This window comes from Crocodylus porosus, unplaced genomic scaffold (assembly GCF_001723895.1).
Source record: "Crocodylus porosus isolate Cpor-Errol unplaced genomic scaffold, CroPor_comp1, whole genome shotgun sequence".
NCBI lineage: Eukaryota > Metazoa > Chordata > Crocodylia > Crocodylidae > Crocodylus > Crocodylus porosus.
In genome coordinates, this window is record NW_017728886.1 from 190195563 (window position 1) to 190218346 (window position 22784).

General features: G+C 40.1%; 1 protein-coding gene across 5 annotated transcripts in view; it reads right to left on the reverse strand.

The window, feature by feature from the left end:
* SS18 (SS18, nBAF chromatin remodeling complex subunit) overlaps positions 1-22784 on the reverse strand; it is a 55279-nt gene that overhangs the window by 12016 nt on the left and 20479 nt on the right. For all 5 annotated transcript variants that reach the window (XM_019547205.1, XM_019547190.1, XM_019547198.1 and 2 more), the window contains exons 4-5: positions 17582-17735; positions 10534-10755 (exon numbers count right to left, since the gene is read on the reverse strand). In XM_019547205.1, the coding sequence (XP_019402750.1) occupies positions 10534-10755; positions 17582-17735 (376 nt within the window). The remainder of the gene's footprint in view (positions 1-10533; positions 10756-17581; positions 17736-22784) is intronic.

The following is a 22784-nucleotide window of genomic DNA, read 5'->3' on the forward strand; positions in this document are numbered from 1 at the left end:
AGAATGGTGAGGATCAATTTTGCAAGATTTTTTCCTACTGAACAGTGAAAAAATTGTATTGAAAAGCAGGGAGGAGGAGGAAGGGGGGGAGAGAGATTACATAGTGATTTTTGTTTATAATAGAAAAATCATCTCTAAATAGTAATCATAGGTGAAAACCTGATATTAAGTGGAAATCTTAAGTCACTAGCAAACTAACAAAAGGGAGTTAATACACATATGTTTATTTAACTTTTAACTGCTGCTTCTGCTTCAATGTAGGAATGTTCTGGGAATGTTTGATTTATGGCTGGATGTAGGTTATCTGTAAATTTATGGAAAGATGCAGTCTACAAATGTTACTTAGATTGTAAATTCATTGGGACCAGGGGCAGTATTTTTGTTACAAGTTGAGCTCAAACAGGTTATAGTTTATCACTGGGTGTTACCACAATATAAATAACTATAATAATAAGTCTAAGAGCAAATCATTACCAACTCAGACAATTCAGTCAAGACTAACCCCTAACAGAAATTTAGAAATATTAAGGCATAAGACTGGCTCACAACAGCAACTAAGTAACTGTAACTTTGCCCAGAGTTGTTATCAGACAAAAATCATACTATTATGATTAAGCCATTTTATTCTATATCATTACGTAAGAGATTGAGCCAGTTATAAAGCAAAAGAAAAAACCCCTCAAATACTAAATTTTCCATTCTTTTCATGGAGTCACGATATAACAGAGTTAAGATACAAGATATGAGAAAGTTTTAAACAATATTAAAAAATTAAAGAGCCTATATGTCACTATTAGAGTATTAGGAACAAAAATATCTAACATGGCAGTAGATTTCTTAAATAACATTTTAAAGTTAATTGCCTTGTCTTGGTATTGCATGTTGTTTCTTTTGTCTTTTTTCTTTTTTTTTTTTAAATGATCAGGCATTAGAGCAAGAACAGAAAAATACCAGAATAGAAATTTAGTGGTAACAAACTAAACTGAGTAAATTTATATTGAAAATACATTAGTAGGACAAAAGGAGAGTTAAGATCATATAGGATTTGTGTATATGAGGAAGCTTACAAAAATTAAGGTGCTCTTTAGCTAGAAGTATGAATGTAAAGCACATCAAACCCTGTGTAGAATCTCCCATTCAGAAATAGAGGAAACTTAGTTCTACTTTGCTTCATTTTCCTCTAAAAATAAATATTGGCCACTCCTGAGAAAATCTAGAACATGCTTGTGTTTTTCCAGTATGATAATATTTCTGTACCAATGTTTAAATCCTGATTTAAAAGACTTAAAAAATGGAAATACTGAAAATATTTTTTCACTTAACTGAAAATGTATTTTATATCACTGATCTTTCTGAAGAACTGGATAACTGAGACTATTCTACTTCACAACTGTTATGTTTGAGAGTACTGAGAAATATTAGGCAACTTTAAAAAAAATAGTTGCCATAATATTCCTAGATCTCAGTAAAGCTTGTTAATTAACAATATTCATATTAGTCACAATACAATGTGATAAAATGTGTTGGGTCCCCATGGTGCAATGTAGAGGTTTTCTGTTTGCTTTTTAAATTAGAACTTCATTAATGTTTTGTAGCGCCACAATGAGAATTCACTTCTCTGCGTTAGCCTAACCATGTATTATGTTCATAACAGAGAACTTGGATTCTTTCCAGTTTGGTTTGAGTCACTATTAATAGGATGGAATCAAAAAGGTGAACCACTGTTTCTATCAATTTATAGTATAAAGCTATTTTTTGCCCCAGTCATGTTTGCTTGGGTTTTTTTTTCTGTTACAAAACTAAATATAAGGTAAAACTGTATTTATTTAGCATACAATTGCATCTTAATCAACAGGGCTGTAACAAAACACTCCTTCCTCCTACACAGAAGCAAAATGAAAACAAGAAGTTATTTTTGCTCCATTTGTTTCCTTTTATTGAACTGAATTGTATATTTAGAGCAGGGATGCTCAAGCCTTGGCCCACAGGCCAGATTTGGCACCCAGAGCCATGTTATCCAGCCTGCCGGGCTTCCAAAAGGTCTGAAAATTTGGCAATAGGGATAAATTAAATTTCTGCTGCTAAATATCTGGAAACACAGGGAGCCCCACAGGCCAGACAGCATGGCCCTGCGTGCGAGACTTGTGAACAGTGAGGTATGGTGCCCAAACTCAGAACGTCGGGCCGGGCAGGGGCAGCTCGGTGCCAGGTGGGGGCAGCCAGGGTCCAATACCAGTGCAGGGGTCTGATCCTGGCATGTGAAGCCAGACAGTAGTGGTGTGGAGCCCAACATAGCACACAGGATCAGGTGGGGTGCCAAGGCCTAATCCCAATGCCACGCAGGGACAGCATGGGGTGCCATAGCTCAATCCTAGAATGCGAGGCCCAATACCAGCACCCAGGGCCAACATAGGGCCTGATCTGATTGTACAGGGGCCACCTGAGGCCATGCAAGGCCCAATTTAGCCTGTGAACTGCCCCCAAACTACTTATCTGGCCTACAGGGCAAAAAAGCTGAGGACCAATGATTTAGAGTCCAGATGATAATCTGCCACTCTACACTATGTATGTAATGTGTGGACTTTAGCATCTTACAACAAACAAACTTCTTCTGAGATTTTACTAAGCTTAAAATATGCATAAGGACAACTGCTGTCTGTTGGAGAAGACTAAAATCCACTTCCGTCCAAACAGTGGAGATGACTGAGAATTCTTGCAGGACTACTTAAGGGGCAGTTGAGTCCTCCAGTACATTAAGAGCATATTCGGGGCCTATCTGATTTGTAAGTAGTCTCATTCCCAGTTGGAGATAAGGTGTCAGACGGAACAGACCAAGAAACCACGCCAGTAGTTTTCAGCCTGTGGTCTGTAGACCCCTGGGGGCCCAAAGACTTGTGTTTCAAGGGTCCTTGAAAAAATGACTAAGATCAGTCAAAAGTATATGAATCCCCAACACTTGCAATTTAAAGGGAGCCACACCTCCATTCAAAAATTTTTAGGAGTCTGCAAATGAAAAAAGGTTGAAAACCACAGGACTATGCAGTGTAAGAAATTCTCACTGATCTTTCAGGGCTCTTTCACTCGCATATGACTGCACCTTTTCCTCAAAAATCATACCCTGTCCCCCCTCCCCCCCAATGGGATGCGTGATTTTCTATCAGGAATGTAAGTTTCTGTTCCTTCACCCAGCAGCAGCACATTCCTATTCAGGCAGCTGAGAGTCAATTGACTTAATAGCTCATGTTTTTTACTCCACAGGTGTTAATAATTGCCTCTCCTCTATAATTGTCTTGATGTTCTACTAATTAGGCTAACCTTTCTTTTGGCAATTTCGCTGTCTGCTAGTCACCCCTGGTCTCCCCTTCTCCCCCCTTTCACAGCATTGCAGATAGTTTTTATCTTTTTTCAAAATTGTAGATCCATCTATGGAAACCAGTCATCAAGTGGTAAATAGGGCAGCAGGGGCCAACCTTTATGGCAGGCTCACAAATTAAATTTCTTGCCCTCTGTGACTGCCACTGTGATCCCTTTCCCATTTCTGATCAGCTGTTTTGTTTTTGCTCCCAGCCCTGTGCTCCCTACCTGATCTGCTGCTCTGCTTTTTGCCCAATATGATCTCTGCTGCCTGCCCTATCCTTACTGCACTGCATGCCCTCTTCCCCATCTGCCATGTGCTGCCAATGCCATAAAGGCTGCCTGTCATTTGTGACACATGTATTGCAGGCTGGCAGCCCCTACTTTGGGTTAAGCAGGAAAGGGAGAGTTAGTGGGTACATCTACACTTACTATCAATGCACAGCAATACACTCAAATGTATATCTTGCCAGAGTTTATTACGTCCAGGCACATCATTTGAAAGTGTGTCCAGTACCACACCATGCCAAACCAGTTCAGAACAGCCCCAGATGGTAGGAGTTTTTTGGAGGGGGGAAGGGGAGAAAGAGGCAGAGGGTCAGCCTGCTGGTTTGGGGCTGCTCAGACCCAGCACAATGTGTTGCAGAGGGGCTGGCTGGGGCATAAGAGAGCTTCAGTGTGGGGGCTGCCTGCTGGCTAGTCCTGCACTTAAGTCCCCTCATGCCCACCTAGCCCCATCAGGGTCTACATATGTGTTGTTGTGGAGTAAAAAACTTCATAGCAGTACTTGTATTTATAAGTACTAACCTGCAGTGGAGTTAGTTTACTACATCCTAACAGGACTGCATGTGTAGACACTGAGATGTTTACTGCGGAGCTAATTAGGCAACTGCAGTAAATGTCTCATGTAGTACCCAGCAAGCTCCAGATTAGACTCTGATGCATGCAGCCATGACTCTGGAAATCTTTTTTTCTTCACTCTGCCTTTCACAGAACAAGATTCATGTCTTATTTGTGGGTGTGTGGTATGTGAGAAAATATGGTATATATTGAATAAGCCCTGGAAAATTTCTTTATCCATAGTACTACATTAAGCTTGACTGCTGCACCCTATGTTTTCTTTGTCTATACCCAGTGCTTACTAGGAATTGGTGTTATCCAATGTATCAAATTGCTAAGTTGGCTGCCTTCATAGTGATATTAAATATTTTGGAAGCATCAATCCCCTGCTTTTGCTAAGGTCTTTGTGAACACAACTCCAAGACATTCTTGGTAGGAATACTTGGGGCTGGAGAGAGACTGAAGGAAAAACTCTGAATTAGCAATACTGTGTGTCCTCTGAAGAAAACAGATCATTTTGGTGAGTTAATCTGATAGTGACACGAGATGCACTTTGTTTAGTCTGAGATACCCAAGCCAGTCCTGAAAGGCAAGTGAATGGATGATGGAAGCATCAGCATATGGAACTTGAAATTTTTCTTATATTTGTTCAATTTCCTTAACTCCATAATGGGATAAGGGTCCCTAACACATGTTCAGTTAAAAGCATCTTGGGATCTAATTTCCAGCCATAGCAATCATACTTCCTACTGTCCCACACATGCACAGCAGAAGAGGCAACTGTGGCAGCAGATCAGATTTTGATTATACCTCTTCTACTTGCCAGGGTAGGGGAAACCATGGATCATTATTCTGAGTTCATCTTGCACTAGCAAACAGAAAGCCAGGTGCCCACAGCCTGGCATGACCTGGGGTCATCCTGGGGATGGGGCAAACAATCAGTTTCTCAACCTAGTGTTAGAACAACCGAGGGCAAGTTTGAGACTGGAGTGGCAGTCAGCAGGGCTGTTAGTTCAGGGGATCAAAGGCTCCTGGTGGGGAGCAAGCTGAACGGCTTTCCGCACTGGAACTTTAAACCCCAGGTGCAGGGTTTAATGCGTTAGTTGTGGCATAAGTGGCAAGGACGCTACATCTGCATGCAATTTAAGGCACTCTGGGTGCAAAGTTTGAAGTCCCTGGCAGGGGAAGACCTTTGGCTCCCCCACCAGGAACCTCCAATTCCATTCTCCCCCTCAACAGGGCAGCCCTGGGCCTAGCTAGAGAAACTGAGGCTGCCCTGCAGGCAGATGCCAACAATCAGCTCACTGTCAGCACTGACCCTGAGTCAGCCACCTAACCAGGTGGGCACCAGGACTGCCCCAGGCCAGCACCAACACTACCAGTCACACACAGGTTGGAGACCAGCGCTTTCCAGGGCTGATTCTGACAACCACCTGATTGTCAGGCATCAGCCCCTGAGAACCCCAGTGTGTGGATATACCACATTCCATAAACTATTCAGAAATATTCTACATTATTATGTGGAACATTTTTTATGGCTGGTTTACCATTTTATGGCACTTTAAACTGGGTGCATGTACAGCACACCTGCCTATTATACGAGGATTAACATGTTAGCATGCTGGCTTATAAATCAGCTGAATATGAACCAGCAGTATGCCCTTGTTGCCAAAAAGGCTAACAGCACAATGAGCTGCATTGGTAGGTGTGTTGCCAGTAGGTCAAGAGAAGTGATTGTTCCCCTCTAATCAGCATTCGTGATGTCACCTCTGGAGTACTGTTTTCATTTTTGGGCCCCCACTACAGAAAGGAAGTACACAAATTGGAGTGTCCAGCAGAGGGCAACAAAAATTGGTGGTGAGGGGGCTGGGGCACGTGACTTATGGGAACAGGCTGAGGGAACTGGGCTTATTTAGTCTAGAGGAGATGGAGGGAATTTAATAGCAGGCTTCAACTACCTGAAGGGGGGTTCAAAAGAGGATGAAGCTAGACTGTTCTCAGTGGTGGCAGATGACAGAACATGGAGCAATGGTCTCAAATTGCAGCAAGGGAAGTTTAGGTTAGATATCAGGAAGAATTTTCTCACTAGGAAGGTAGTAAAACACTGGACCAGGTTACCCAGAGAGGTTGTGGAATTTCCAACCTTGGAGGTTTTAAAGACCTAGCTAGACAAAGCTTTGGCTGGGATGATCTAGTTGGGGTTGGTCCCACTTAGAGCAGGGGGTTGGACCAGATGACTCCTGAGGTCCCTTCCAACCCTCATTTTCTTCTGATTCTATATTAGTCATGGCATCAATGTAACACATAGAAGGCAAAGGCAATCTCTCCTCCTTCCTCCACCTGTTTGTTTGTTTTTTTTTAAAATGAAGAGGCATGGAGGCCTTCAGCATCTTTTTCTGCCTCATTTTACTGCTGAGGGAGATTACATAACACAAATATAACTGACATCTATCCATAATGAGCTGATAACTAGTGACATAATTCCTATAAGAGCTTTTGCAGTACTGAGGAACTCCAACAAGGTCTTAATTTATAGCATCTCATGAGTTTAGCAGGTATCTCCATGAATGTCCAGAAGCTCAGTCACTTGTCAAATAGGCTAAAACTCTGATAATACAAAAGATTCTCCAGGAGCACTTTTTAAAAAACCCTCAACATGGCACAGGACCAATATGCTACTTCTGACTCACCTTCACATCACACTGAATTTTAAGTTCCCAGGCTTTCAAATGTCTAAGAATTTTTAAAAGAATACACTGTATAAAATAAGAAGTTATAAGATGAACAAAGCACCTAACAACTCTCACCGTGTAGCTATAAGGAGTGTTTTTAATCTCATACGCCTAGCAAGATGTTTGCTCTCCTCTGAGAGAAGACCCTGCCACAGCTGTCTTTACTCTCGTTTCCTCAAGGGAAGCTTATTTTAATGTGCCATATAGGTAGCTACTCCAGAAAACTGGTTCTCAGAATGCAGAAGCAGGATTTATTTTTTTAAATACATGAATGGGTCATACCTGCATTTCAGATTGCCTTGCATTTGTGCAATACCATGACAAATTCCAATCAGCTGACGTATACAAACTAAGAACATTTGGCAGGACATTTAGAGCAACGGAACCTCAATACTGAAGATTATTTCCCTGATGTGACAGAGCTAGAATAGGATATTCAGGATACCATCCTAAGGTCTTTTATCTTCTCAGTCTTTATCTAGCTGGAGAAGGCAGAAGAGTTATACTGGTTTTTTGTGATCTCCTCTATGGTTTTCTTATAATTACTACATAATGATCAGAATGTTAAAGGAAGATTTTGTAAGTTTAAATAAATACATTAAAAATATTACCATCAAAATCAGGAAACTGTTTTGTACAACTGAACAAGCCAGCTAGACATCCTGTACTATGCTCAACTCTTAAAGTTGGGCAGATGCATGTTTGATGCTTAGTGCATGAAGACTGACTCAATACTATGTCATTCTCAGACCAGCTCTTGCAGAGGGATATAGTTCAGTGTTATGATCCTCAGAAAAAACTGAAGGAAAAAAAAAAAATATCAGGATTCCTGAAAAGCCTGGGCTATTGTTTTTTGGCCCTTTCTTTAAGGAGTACTTTGATTCAATAGTCATCATTTTAATGCAGATATGAAAAAAATCTGTGCAAATGCGAGGTGGAGTTTCCAAGTAAACACAGACTTCACAGCTGGTTGAAGATTCTGTCGCAGAAGCCCTCTTTCTTTGGAAAGTCAAAGGGTACATGCATTTTGTGTTACACTTATATTAACTAGGGTTAGGGTCCATTTAATGCCAATCTGTGCAGACATTCAGGGAGGTGAGTTTACTTAGATCGAGGAATGGGTTAGATTGATTTAGTGAACATCTGCACACATTCGCAGTGTAGCCCCAAGGCTGGGAAAGCCCAACTGCTCTTCCTATCGCCTCCCACAACCCTGTTTGAGCTATTTTTAGTCCTTGATCCTCCCACCATAGAAGGACAACCCCTGTATGGACTACCAATCAAACACCTTGCATACCCACCAACACCTCCTATAGACCTGCTAGCCCCAATGCCACGCACGCCTCCCCCTACCTTGAGTTACTTATACTGGTTTCCCAGCACACCTCCTGGCACCAACAAATGTCTATACACATTGCTCCAAATCTAAAATAGTGCGGCTTAAAGTAAAGTAAACTGCATGACTGTAGACCAGGTGTGGTAAATTTCTGCACACACTCAGAAAGTCTTATTAACCTCTACTGGAAAGTTGTACTCCACTTAGTGTATGACAAGAAACACAATTACCGTTGTATAATTCACCCTGGATTTTACTTAGCAATTGGGAGAAGATATGACCAGCTCTCCTAAGCTAGTTTCCTGAAGTATGCTCTTTTATAGTGCCCAGCCAGTAAGTGGCAAGTAAACTAGTCCCTAGTGAGCAAATCCAGGATGAAATTGAGTGAAGCAGCAGACACCAGTGTATAGTTACTCCTTATTTTCTGGTAATTTTAGTTCAGAGCGGAATGCATTACAGTAGTGAAAAGATGAGCAAGCAATTGCCTGCTCCGGTTTTACTCTGGAGTGAAACCAATTTACTCCAGAGAAACCACATCGTATGTCTGTCTTCAGTTATCACCTCAGGGGATTTCATGCAAAAAAGTGAAGATAAAAGGGTTTTGTTACACATTCACAAAACCAATCCTCGTTACTCATCTTCGTATGGGGTAGATTAATATTCCTTACAGGTTTCTGAGTGCTGCAACAGCTTCATAATTGAGTATCACCTGTGGAATCTTGTTCTTTAACATTCAGTTTCCTCAGCCCAAGACGACTAAAATTCTCAGCTGTAATTGGATTGACCTTGTAAAACAATATTGTGAAGGCTTTAGATTTTCATGCACAGTACTCCTTCAGCTGGTGTTTTATAAACTATTACAAGTCAAAGATTAATATAGTGAATGAGCCACTACTGAACTTTCTGCCACACCTACATGTTTACACTTCTGTCTTACTAATACTATGACTTGGATAACAACTTCTTTAAATGGAAGAGCGTGTGACACTACACCAGTAATTACGCACAAAGCCTATGTCAAAAGAAAGGTAAAAGTCTCAAACACTTTACAGTTTTCAGCCCTGTGTGTATGTTATGTCTGTTTAGTTACCTGATGTGTATTCATACATTTTCAGTAATATAAGTATCATATCATTGTTTAACTAGTTTAGGAAGCATAAATTTATAGCCTCAAAATATCATAAGTTATTATTTCAACTTGCTATCAAGAGTATTTTCAGCTTGTTATCAAGAGTATTTTCTGCACAGTTTCTAATGAGGATTTTCAAAGTTTGGTAGATAGGCAGAAAAAAAAAAAATCAATATACAGACCAAATGCTGTAGGAAGAGACATGAGCATATATTGTGAGGAAGCATGAAATATACTACTTGGAAATATGAGTCACTATTCTATAAATTTTAAGTGGATGAAGTACCACTGAAGCAAAACTGAGCTGGATTCTTTCCATGCATATACTGCTAAGAATATAATTTACTTTCATTAGGAATCAAGTTTTTACAACTAAGGTAACATCTCAGCTGAAGTTTCTCTAGTAAGTTTCTAAAACATCTCACAAATGCTATAAAATACACCACAGGACCTCTTGCCTAGAAGCGACAGAAAATGTACCAATTTACAGCTATAGGTATATTTGTTCTGACTTGTAATGATACATTTATCTTTTAACTACCAGACTTTTTAACAACTGTGCCATTACTACTCATTAATATCAGAATCAGTTTGCTTACTTTTGCTATTCATAAACAAAAAAAAAACAAACAAACAAAGTGGTCTGGTTGAATTCTCATCTGTTCTATTCTGACTGGATTTTCCTTCTGCTTTGAACTTCTAACTAATAAAGAGAGAAAGTATTCCCTCATGGACAACAGATGTGCAACAAAACATGGAATAGCAGCCAATGCTGGAGAGCAACACTCAATCACAATTCACATTGCTGCAAAATCATTACATATATTAATGACCAAAGAAGAAAAGAAAACACGTTTTCCCAGAGTGTGGAAAGCAAACTGGTTCCAATTCAGATCTGAAAAAAGCAACTAGTTTCATTGGTTCACACTGCATTTGAATATGGCTCAGTGCTTACAAATAAAACTATGAAGTCATGAAAACACAGGAGAAAAATAGAACAAGATCCTTAGAGGCATACAAATAAATTAGGTTTAGAGAAGGACACAGTATTTGCCAAAAACACCTTTAAGGTTTATATGCGAGCCTTCTTTTTTGTAGCTCACTCCAATTAATAGTGGAGTTGATCACTCTGTTGCATTTACCTTGGTTGGGTTGCATGTTCATATTTGGTCTCGGGCCATAGTTGCCCATAGGCTGTCCTTGGCTCATAGTCATCTGATTCTGTACTGGCATGCTCTGTGAAGATGGCACTGAGTGATTATAACCTCCCATGGACCCATGGCTACTTGAAGGCATGTTCATGGAACTGTTTGTCATGTTGAGTTGATTAGGCCCAGGTCCTTGCATAGGCATATGGTTAGGTCCTTTGGAGAGAAAAAGCATGTTACAATTAAGTACCCTGAAACACAATGCTAATTCAAATTCAGTAAATTACATTTACTAAAATATGGAGTTTTGCTCATGATTTGTTGACCTGGTTAAAACAAAGTTAGCAACTGTCATTAAGCTTATTTCCATTAGGACACTGCATTTCATCTTATACAGAAGCTAAAACTATTAAAATAAAAAAGTTGCAAATCATCATTCAGCTTTTCTTATATCTACAGTGCATGAAAAAATTAACCCTTCCAGCACTAAGCTCACATATCCCTTGGATTTTAACAGATGACCTTCTTAATTAGTGCTACAGTAGGAATGGTAAGAGTCTATCTATATAGATTTTATTTTATTTAAAATAGCTAAAATAATCTTTTGAAACTGATATTCAATAGTGAAAAGATATTTATATAGTGTTCTACAGACCTAACATTTATACAGTGCAAAGAGATGTATACAATAAAAACCAATTATAAACATATTAACATTAGGTTCTAAAAATCAAATTTAGAGCCAAAAGCACATAGTTATATTTACAGATTACGGGGGGGGGGGGAAGTTCACCTCTCACCATTGCTCCTAGTGAAGACCCAAAGGATGAACAACCTGGTCACACACCCATATGGCCAGTTATAACTCTTCACCCTTTACTCCTCCCTTCCTGGCAAGACAGGTTGGAGTTTGATTGATCTCTTGATTATACCCATTCTCAATGGATATTTTAAAGAGTATGAACATGACAGCTTGATAGAACACCATCTGACCAGTTTACCTGTTATTTCAGCCAGGCAAAATGTAAGGTTCCCCCCACCCCCAATATAAGTATTAGTTGTTCATATGCTGAATATTTCTTTTCTTTTTTAACTGGAAACTGCCTCTGTATGAAGGATATTTTTCTTTGCCCTTCTCTGGTAGCCACAAAATGCAACATTATTTTCTACAGTCTTTTTTAGACACATTATATCCCCCAAACTTTAAGAATTAAATGTTATAAACCTAAAATGTGAAATGTAAAGAGAGAGAAAATGAAGAGTCCATGAAAATGAAAAAGAATTCTGATCAGGTAAGAAACTTGAATAAAGGTAACGAAGTGAGACGGTATATGCAGATTATACATAGTAAGAAGAAAATATATCCTGCTACTAGTAGCAAGACAGGACAATTTTGGAAGTAAAGACCTGAACCATGTCAAATATAATAGGATGCAACGGTTTGGCTAATATATGTGAAAATTATATATAAGCATTATAATAGGACAGACGCTGCAACCTATGGCTTGCAAGCTGCATCTGGACATGAGGGTGCAGCAGCATTCAGCAGCACAGAGGCTTTCCCAGTGTCACTGTGGGAAGCAGTAGTGGCAGCAGGTGTTTCCCCCCTGTGCCAGGGTAGGGAGAAGCAGTGGTGGCAGCACCAGGTCCTAATGCCCGTCTTCCTGTCTCTAACCCAAGCCGGGTCCCACCGCTGAACTTAGGTCTTAAGATCCAGGTCTTGGTCAAGGAACAGAAACTGTAACAGTGAAACGTCTTTGACAGATGTACTATTTGAAGCGCTTCAAAGGGTACTATCCTCTGGCATCCTACAGCCCTCCACTCTCCCCCTCCCTCAGTGAAGGGAGAGAGATCGGGCTAGCAGGGCAGAAAGTCAATGAGCACTCTCCTGTGCACTCAGCTGTCACTGTCATCAGGGCTAGAAAGCAAGAATCCTTGAATGTCTTTCAATACCCGGGGTCTCCTAGTTCAAGTGTGTGTTTGAGGGGGGTGCTTTAGGAGATGGGTCACTGACAGTCTGGGTGGAGGGGAGGGGATGGAGATGGGGACAAGGGGGACACAGAGGGAAGCTACAGGACTGGATATTCCCTGTGAGATCAGAGGCTGGAAAGCACTAGTTGACAGCATGCCTTACTCACCCCCACCTCCTCCTAGAAGGATAGGTGGGAAAGCATAGATGCAGGACAGAACAACCCTGTAGAGGTCCCTTGGCTACAAACAATCTGCTGCATGCAGCTGTTGTAATTTTGAAATGCTACAGCTAGTGTGCATGGGATGGGCCTGTGGCTGAAGCGCTCTATTTTTTAAACAACTCAAGGTATAGCTGCATTCAAAGTACTTCGAATAGAATGTCAGTCCAGGGCCAACGTGAAAACATTAAGGCAGCACTTTATGTGGTGTTACAGATGACTGGCAAATTTGCAGACAAAAAGATGGAAGGAAAAAAAAAAAAAAAAGGACTATGGTCAAGAATCAAAATCTTGTATTTCCTTGCATAAACTATAAACTACACCTTCAAATAAGATATGCACCTTGCTTTTGAAAAGCAGAATAAAGAAAAAGGTATTTCATTGCTTCTACAGGAGGAGCCCCAGGGCGGGGGATGTCCACAGCCAGCAGCTAGGGAGTCCCAAGAGCAGCACTGCAGTACTACTTTCACTCTCATCTCCTCCCAGCAGACAAAAACTGCTATTATCATACCTTCTTGCTTATAAGGCACTGAATTTTGGTGGGAAAAGAGTATGTGTCTTATGTGAGAAAATACAGTAATAAACCAAATGGAAAAGAAACAAAGAATATGGGATTATGCTTAGGGAAATTCCTCTTGACCAAAGGAAGTCTTTGTGTGCCTGATATTTTGCTGAAAGAAAATTAAACAGCTTTTAAGTCTCCTTGATCAGGCAAACAAAAAATGGAAAGGGTGAGGGCACAAGAGATGTCATGCACAGTATAGTATCACTGCAAAACAAGTATCTAAGATGATGATAGCGAAAATAAGTGGAAAATATGGGTACAGAGAGGGTTGCTCGCACAAAGGAAAAGCCACTAGAACTCCATAAAGAATATTTTGGTAAATAGGAATATAATCAGGAAAAGTTAAAGTAGTCTATATTGTTTTGTCTTCAGGACTGTCTAAGCTCGGAGTAAAGTAAGAAAAATACAGAAGTAGATCTGTAGGAAAAAAGGAGGTCATCGCTTACTATAAGGATGAAGTAGCTGTCAATTTGGTAGTCAGAGCAAAACCCAAACTCAAGAAAACTCAAGGATACTGCAGAAGAAACAACTGCAGGAATGACAGAAGGCTACTTTCTCATGCACATTACTGAGGGAGGGAAGAAGAGCACAGAACAGTAATTTGAGTCAGGACCTAGAGAGTTTTTATTTGCTTTTCATTCAAAGAAAAAATTGTCAATACCAGATTTGAGAGAGCTAAGAAAGATACAGAAACAAAGGAACTCTGGACAAGGAGTATTAAAAGGAGCTACAGGAGAACAAAAAAAAAAAGAAGACAATGAAGGAGAATCAACCAAATGGAAAGCTGGCTGGCAAAAGACTGAGAAGCTGATGAAGTACAGGGGGAGAAATAAGATTATTAGCAGGTTAGAAAATGAAAAATGAGAAGTGCTGAAATGTGACAAAGTAGGATCTCTTGAAGTGAGTCCCAGTATTCCCATAGGTGAGGTCATGTCCCCAAATACTTCTTAAGTCTCCCTCTAGTTTGACAGCAACACAAGACTATTAAAAATTATGAGCAAGTTTGTTTAAAGAAAACTGCTCACCTTGAGAATAACAACTCATTCCAAAACTCACGGAATAAATGCTTTATTTAAGTATGAACTTGAGTTCTCTTCTGTCTTTTGACCCATTATGAATGGCGTGTTAGTGTGAAAGCAAAACACTTGTAGCAGGATAAGTCCAGACAAGACTGAAGTTATGCTCAGAGAAAGAAAAAGGGCATTTTGGAGCTTGCTGGTAATTTACAAGCATCTATTATTCAAGAAGTGCAGCTACCACTGAAGACAGTCACAGAACTTTCCACCTGGAGGCCCATATTGCAAAGCTGGTAAATATGGTTATTGTCAACTCCTTATCAATATATTACACCCAATTTTCTCAGATGATTATCCTTATTGCAACTAATGCAACTTCATCAAACTGGCCTTCCCTCTAACTCGATCCAGATTTCTGCCCCAGTGTAGAAGGCAACTATATTTCCTCTGAAAGGTGAAAGGAAACTGGTTATGGCTGTTTTCTCCGACTACTAGATAACAGTGCCAAAAGATTCAGTAATACATAAAACCCTTTATTATCTACAACAGTGGGGCCAACGATTCATGGTTTATTGGTTGCCACAAGTTAGCCACATGTCCTCCTCTAGTGCCACTATGATCCCCTTCCCCAGCCTGATTTACTGTTGTCTTATGCTCCCTGATCTATGCCACCTGCCACATCTGCTGCTCTAGTTTCTGCTCTCTGCCCCGTCTGCTACTGCTTTCTGCTCCCTGCTCTGTCTGCCTTCTCCCCAATCTGCCATGTGCCACAAACAGAGACCATCCATGCCACTTGTAACACTGTAAGCTGACCTCCCACAATCCTAGACAGTAAGTGCCAGGTCAATCATCCCTTACCCAAAGCTCTTTACCCAAAAGGGAGTGACCTACACTGAGTCCTTACATTTCTTCAGGACTGACCAATACAAAGTGGGTTTTTTCCATCATGATTCCTTCACTGTAGATGTCCCATCCCACAGAAAACTTCCAAAGCTCCACAATTAGAGTTTGTGCACTAATCATTCCAGGTAAGTCTATTTTGATTATTTTACTATAACTCCCTTGTTTTTACATGTTCTTGACTATATACTGTTTTTTGATTGATCAACTTTTTTTTTTTTAAAGAAATTTGCAGTTATGGATTATGCTTCCATTGCAAATATTTCACAGTAGGTACCCTCTGAATACATGAAACAAACACGTGTATACAAAATAAAGTAATTAACTGAAAGCACGCATGTCAATGAACACAAAAGGTCTGAATTTAGGAACCTAACACTTTCAGACAAAAAATGGTCACATTTCAAATTGTACAATTAATATGATAATTCTACTCCTCTTTTTCTAAGGCATAGGAAGAGCTCTTAAACTCAGGGCACAATCCTCAAGTTAGAGATCTATCTTGTTTATCTTTATCTTCTCAAAGACAATCTTAGATAGATTACAAAAGGGAAAAAGCAGACTTAAAAGGTGGAGGTGATAAGTTAAAAAGTGTGTTTAAAGTCTCCAGTGGGAGACTACCCAAACAAATCTATAAACTTTTCATATATTTTTATAAGCCCTCTTTTATAATTTTAGGCAATTTACAAAAGATACATTTTAAATAGTGATTTTTCTCCTCTTTTTGTAGTGAAGTCACAACGCTGAAATTGTGATTTTGCAGTCTTTTTTCTTTGAAAGTGATGATCATCATAAACAAACTAGAAGCTTGGGGACTGAACTGTGAAAGATGATGGTATTCCCTGTTGCCATGTCTACGCAGTAAACTTACTATGCCTGGCTAACATGTTCCCACACTGCATTGCTCCATGAGGTTTGCCTCCTAAGCCACAAGTAGTGTACTACATCCACAATGAATTGAGGGCAGGTAATAATTAGCATGGCAGTGGGCTAAAGAGCCTATCTACTGTGCTATATGGACACAGCTATACTGTTTATGGTTTTGGAGACAGCTCAGGGGAAGCAGCACAGCGTTTGAGGGTATTGCTGTCTAGAATAGTAAGTTTACTGCATAAGAGTACTGCAGAGAGACGCTGGGAAAGATAGGATATTCTCCATCCAAAATACCTCTGCTGCACCCTGGGGAGTAACAGGATCTCCACGGCCAAATTCAGACTGTATAGAAGTAGAAGATGTAACTAGATTGTGCTCTAGCTCTCTAGGGGCTGGCCAGATAGCTGGTCACAAAGTTGATGGTGTCCTCATCAGATCAATCAAACTGTATTTTAGGTAAAAGTAAGGCCTTGAGAAACTACTATGTTTTTACCCTCGTGTTTCAAATTCTGTGTGGTTATTTATTGCATTTGCTCTCAGCAGAGTTTGCCCATGTACTTATTTGAGAAGGGCGAGGAATCCTTTGATGACAATGTCCTTTCCCTGGAAGAATCACTACCTCAAAAAAGCCTTGGTCTGAAGAGTACTCTTGCCTCCACTGGAGGAGAAGGCTTGAACTAAGGGAATGTAATTTTAAGTTGACAACTAAATTACGGGAAGCAGGTACTAGGACTTTATGAAAGGAAATTCTGGGAAACAACATCCCTATAAAGAGGCAAGCTTTTCCAGGCTCCCTCGTTCTGACTGACTGCTGAAGGGAGCAGTTATCTCTGTTGTCAGGACCGTGCAGTGTGAAATTTTATCATCTTATGTCATTGCTTTTTCTACTTCCCCAGCACTGACTTTTTATGCCAGCTTGTTTTGTAATAAAAAACTGACTTAAATTTACACCTGAAACAATGATCTTGAGGCAGTTTCTTCACAAATCTCTTAACATACAATATTTTCCAAAATAAATATAGAAAATTAGTGGAAATTTGATTATATTCTGTATAAAAGTGTTCAGATTTTTAAAGCTTACCCAAGCTTGAAACACCTTGCTTAAGATATAACTATTTTATTCCTATATCTTTATTTAGCTATGATGATTTTAGATTGCCTCTTTATGGAAGGATTTGTATTCATTCAGCCACAGGCCAATACCTTTCCCCAATAAGCTTTCCAAAGCCAGCTGTACTGCATGGTTTCAAACAGACTAAATTTAGCCAGTTCTGTTCATCAGAAGAATGCTGTGTGTCAGCTACATCAAAGCCCAAGGGCAGCCTGATAAACACTGAATACAGGTCACGTAGCTCTGTAGCTAACAAACTCTAAGAGAGCTTGTACTCGGGGGCATTCAAAGCAGTTTTGTCATCAACAATCTAGTATCCCTTGAGCCCCCATGTCGTTTCTGTTGCTAAGCAACGCTGGTGTTAATGTCTTAGAGGAGAAAAACTTACCAGGCATCTGGCCGTTCATCTGGTTCTGCATGTGTGGTGCAGGAGGGCCCCCACCTACCATACCATCTGAAGACATGTTGTGAGAACGTGGAGGTGGGGGAGGGCCACTCTGACTCATTCCTCCAGGACCCATAGGCATATTCTGTGTGGGTGGCTGAAAGGAGACAGTTTAGTCAAACAAGAGAAGCAGTTAGTCTGACAAATATATTTATGTACATATGGTACAGCAGTTGCCTATATTGTTAAGTGGGGTATGAAGGAAAGCACTGAAAAGCATTTTGTTTCTTCTGATATATTTAGCTCTCCTTAGTAGTAATTTTAGGAAAACTTTTTCTCCTTTGATTTTACACAATGCATTACACGCGCACAGCACTGCAGCGTCTTCCAGCATGGTTTTTAAATACTGCACCACAAATCAATGCCTCATTAAAAATTATATTAGAAGTTTTCAGATTGCTGAAGAAGTTACCCTTTCTGCATAACCTTTTTAAGGTACAACACCTTCATAGGAATTTAAGGCACTAGTCTTCTACAGCTGTGTTTTCAAAGCAGTATTTTTTATATCAAATGCAAACCTTCTATAATCTTTTCTATCTATCTGGTACACTCATAAAGTTTGCAGCAGGAAAAAACAGTTATCAAAAAGTGAAAGTCTCCAAATGCTTGTGCATGGCAAAATAATTGCACCTAGATATGGTGAAAGGTTTGAGATCTCTCCCTCTGAAGCACAGACGGCCTCGTTCATAATTTTGTGCCAAACACCCCCTACAGACTAGAAGCACATTAGGGCTGGCCTCCAAAGGTCCAGAGACAGCTGCCTAGAACGGATGTTTTTGGCAAATATCCTAATGAAACTGTGAGGAAAATAACTAAATAACCTTGAGAGTTCAAATAGGGAGAGCAAGAAAACAATGTACACAAGAGGGAATTTACCACCAGGTACTCCTAAGAGGGACATATGGGAGTACAGAAACTGATGGTAGTTAGTTTCATTCTCCCATTCAGCTCTCAAAAGACCATATCCTTCCCCCAACCCTGATGCCTCAGTCAAATGCTTCTGAGATAAAATTGTTCTCATTTTTCAGAAGAGAATACAACACAGTTGCAGCCAGGGGGTTAACCCAGGTGGACTGGGGGTGGCAGACAGGTATGTGCATATATCTGCAGGGAAAAATGCACATACGATGGAATTATGTAGTAAGCTCTTTCAACATTATATTATGGCAGAGGCCACCTCCTTAAGCAGATCTTTTCTTTCCTTCCTATCTATATGGGCTCTCAGCAACAGTTCAGCTTCTTCAAAATTTCACTGGAAAATGTGTGAAGGTCCTTCTTTCTAGACAGCAGTTTCTTACAAATCACCGATGTACTCCCAGCAGGAAAAAAAAGCAAAAGGGAGAGAGCATCCATTATGAATGCCATTCTCTATCCCCCAGAAAGATACAGAGAAGTAGACAACCTTCCATAATGGCATTACCCCACTTTCTGCAACAAAAATAGCAGGACATGGAGGGAGTAAGAAATGAAAGCAACTACCATTTTACTTGATCTGCTACTTTTATTAAAGGTGGTGGAGGGAAGGGAGGAGAAAAAAAGGCCTCTCTGGGAAGCTCTTGTTTCCCTTCACTCCAACGGGGAGCTCTGATGACACTAAAGTTGAACAAAAGTTACCTAAAAAAATAATCAAGTATGCATCAAGACAAGAGAGTCATTGATATTATTTCCTATTTTATTTTCAATAAACTTGTTTTGGAATAAGTGACTAGGGACCACTGGAATTTGCACTGGCAGCGCGCTGCACTGATTGGTGGAGAGGCCCAGCCAATCGCCCCTGATTAGTAGGGAGGCGAAAATGCAGTTTTAAATATGCCATGGTTTTTGCTTCTCACTGCTGATTGGCTGAGGGGCCCTGGCGGCCCTGCTATGTGCTGCTGACCGGCTGGGAGGCAAAAGCAACAGTGTGTTTAAAGCTGCGGTGCTCACCTCCTAGCCATCAAAAGCAAGTGGCAAGAGGTGAGGCCAATGTGGCCCCTCCGCCAATCAGCAGCAGGGGGGGTGCACGGTGAAAACTGCAAGATTAATGAAGCCACTGCAAAGCACACTTCTGGCACGAATTCCAGTCGTCCCTATACATGACACATGAGGACAGAGTGCTCAATACCTACGTATTGACAGTCAAAGCATGGAGCACGACAATAGCTTAGCCTCTGCAATCTCAGGGTAGACCCAGAACACTATACTAATTGGAATGAAATAAACTACACAAACATTTTCTTCCCAAACTAAATTTCAAACGTAAATCATTAGCAAACACAGTGTTTAGAATGAACTATGAATGAAAAATACTAACAAGTGCTACAAGTCATAAAGCTATGTTTAAACATGTTTAAAGGTTTTCTAAAATTCTTGGGAGAGTATTTGTAATATAACTAAAATATAATAACCATAGAAGTTAACATACCTCTAAGCAAGAAGAAAACAGATAGGATGTCCAGAGGAAAAGCTTGGCTAAATCACAAGATTCATATGATGATTTGTTCTGAACAGGTAGGGAAAATGGAAACTCAAACCAAGTTAACTAGTAGAAAAGGTCATAAACAACGAGAGAAAGAAATAAGGGAAAATAGAAGGTCTAAGAGAAATTCTGCAGAGAAATATTCAAAGACAATAAAAATACGCTGAAAGAATTTTGTATTATATCAGTAAAGGAAACCCTGCAAGAGACTTTGTGAATCGACTGAGGATAACCAGGGAGGTAAGGGAACAGACAGGGAGAACAAGGATATAGCTTTCCTGCAAACTGATTTAGAAGTTTTCATCACGAGATTCTAGCAAAATATGCATCTTGAGAAAAAGGAAAGACTCCTGGAGCATGACTTACGAGACTAGCTAAATGAAGACTAGGAAAATAAATGATATTTAAGAACAATACTGGGTTTAGAAGAATTTGTCCAAGAGTTCTGAAGGAATGTGACAATGAAGTGTCAAAGCTACTAACACGTTCAAACTCTGATTAAAATAAGCTATTCTACCAGAAGATTGGAAGGCATCAAACATATTTTTAAAAGTGAGACATGAGGGCTAATACTAGGAATTGCAAAGCTGAGAGTCTTACACTTCAATATGGGGTAAACTGATTGAAATAATTAAAAACAGAATTATAATATACCAAACCAAATATAGAATAAAGACAAATTAGCAAACCTTCTGTAAAAGGAAATCATGTCTCTAATCTATAAGAATTCTTTGAGTGTCAACAAAACAGCAGATAAAGAAGGACTAGATGTTTTAGTTTATTTAAAACTGTCAAAGGGCCTTTGACAAAATACCTCCGCTGAGAAAACTAAACAGTCCTAAGGTCCATACGGTCATAGATTAGAAATTGTTTATGAGTCTTGGCAGACATTAATTTAATCACGACTAGGTTCTGATTAATATTATCCCATGATGTTGCAGAACTTCTGTCAGGTCCTACTTATGCAAATTCTGGTGCATGGGAACCTTGGGATCAAGCACTTGGTCATGTACCCAGACTTTCAAGGGGAGCTGTGGGAAAGAAAATTTGGGACCAGTCCAGAATGCTGCATCCCATGGAGTTCTTGTAACTTGCTAGAACAGGAAGATCCCACTCCTCAAGATCAAGAACCCACTCCCCAATATGAAGCTGCTTGCAAGCCTGAACCTTTAAAGGGATGATGGACACACATGATCAGGGAACCATGCAAACATGCTGGCCTGCAGGAGCCCAGTATCAGGGAATTATTCCTCAATGTCAAGGAGTGACATTCAGTTAAACTGAAGGAAAACATGAATATAACCTACAGCCAATAAGGAGAAATTTCTCCTAGTGACATAATTATACACTATTGGGTTTCTAACACTTTCTTTTGGCTTCTTTCTATAAAACATGGTAAAAGAAAAATCACTGGGTTAATCTGGTAATATCTTTTCTACAAATAGCAGTAACAGCAGGACCTTATTAGAAGCTGATCAACTGCTTTCCAGCCTGTTTTAATAATGATCTAACCAGCCAACAAATCAATGCTAATTTTAATATTAAATCTTTTCTTAATATTAAGATTAAGTTTCTGTTTTGTAAAGGACGATGAAAACTAGGTCAAAGTTTTAAAGCTTGTTTTACAAATTAGGTTCATTCGTAGCAATGCCTGGCTACAGGTACTAAAATACCAAACAGGAAGAACTTATTTCAAATATACATTGACGATACATTGCTAAAACACTTGATTTAAAAAACAAAACAAAACAAACCCACAAAACATCAATCACCACCGCACTCAAAACAAAACCTATCTTAGCAAGTAGACTGACACAACCTGAAGTCCAATGATTGACCTACCCACACTAAACTGACAGGATGAGAAAAAATTCATGTTAATAAAAGGTTTAGACTTGAAGAGAATAAATGTAAAGGCTCCTTGGACAGGAAGTTTTATTTCAGGATTAAGTGCAGAAGAAAAAGGAAAACCTTTCCTATTTCATAATTTGAAAACTGGAATCAAATTCACTATTTTAGGGAAAATGGATCTTACAATAAATCAGGTCAGTCAAAGGGCATCCTGAACTGTGCGGTCAAACCAACCAGTTAAATTTTCCAATTTCTTTCCTTCCTCCAATTTTCTTTCATTTCCTTGGAGATCTCAGAACAACAGCAGAGACTACCTATACCTGAAGAAGGGGATTTGTGCCTGAAAGCTTGCAAAGAACATTTTTCTAACTACTCCTGAGGCAGGCAAAGTACAACCCATGGGCCGCATACAGCCTGCGGGGCACCTACAAAGTCTAGAAAATTAATATTTATCTGCTTTGGGCAACCAGGATGACAGGAGACAGGGGCAGTAGGACATAGGGGAAGCTGGCAGGAGTCAGAAGAAACACCAGGCCCACCTGGCCTCACCCCCAACTCCTCCCACCCAGAACTGTCTGCCCGCTGCAGCTTTCCCTGCACGTGGCTGCATCCATGGATCACAGGAGCAAGGGAGCATTGGTACCCTGGGGCCAGGAGTGGTGTGTGCACGTGCACACGCGTGTGCACACACACACACGGAAGAGGGAATGACAGAAGTGAGGCACGCGCATAGTGCCATACAGACCCTACACCCACGCCCCTGCCACTTCTCCTACACACATCCCCCCACAAACCCAAACCCACCCACCCCCCACATATCCACACACACTCACACAT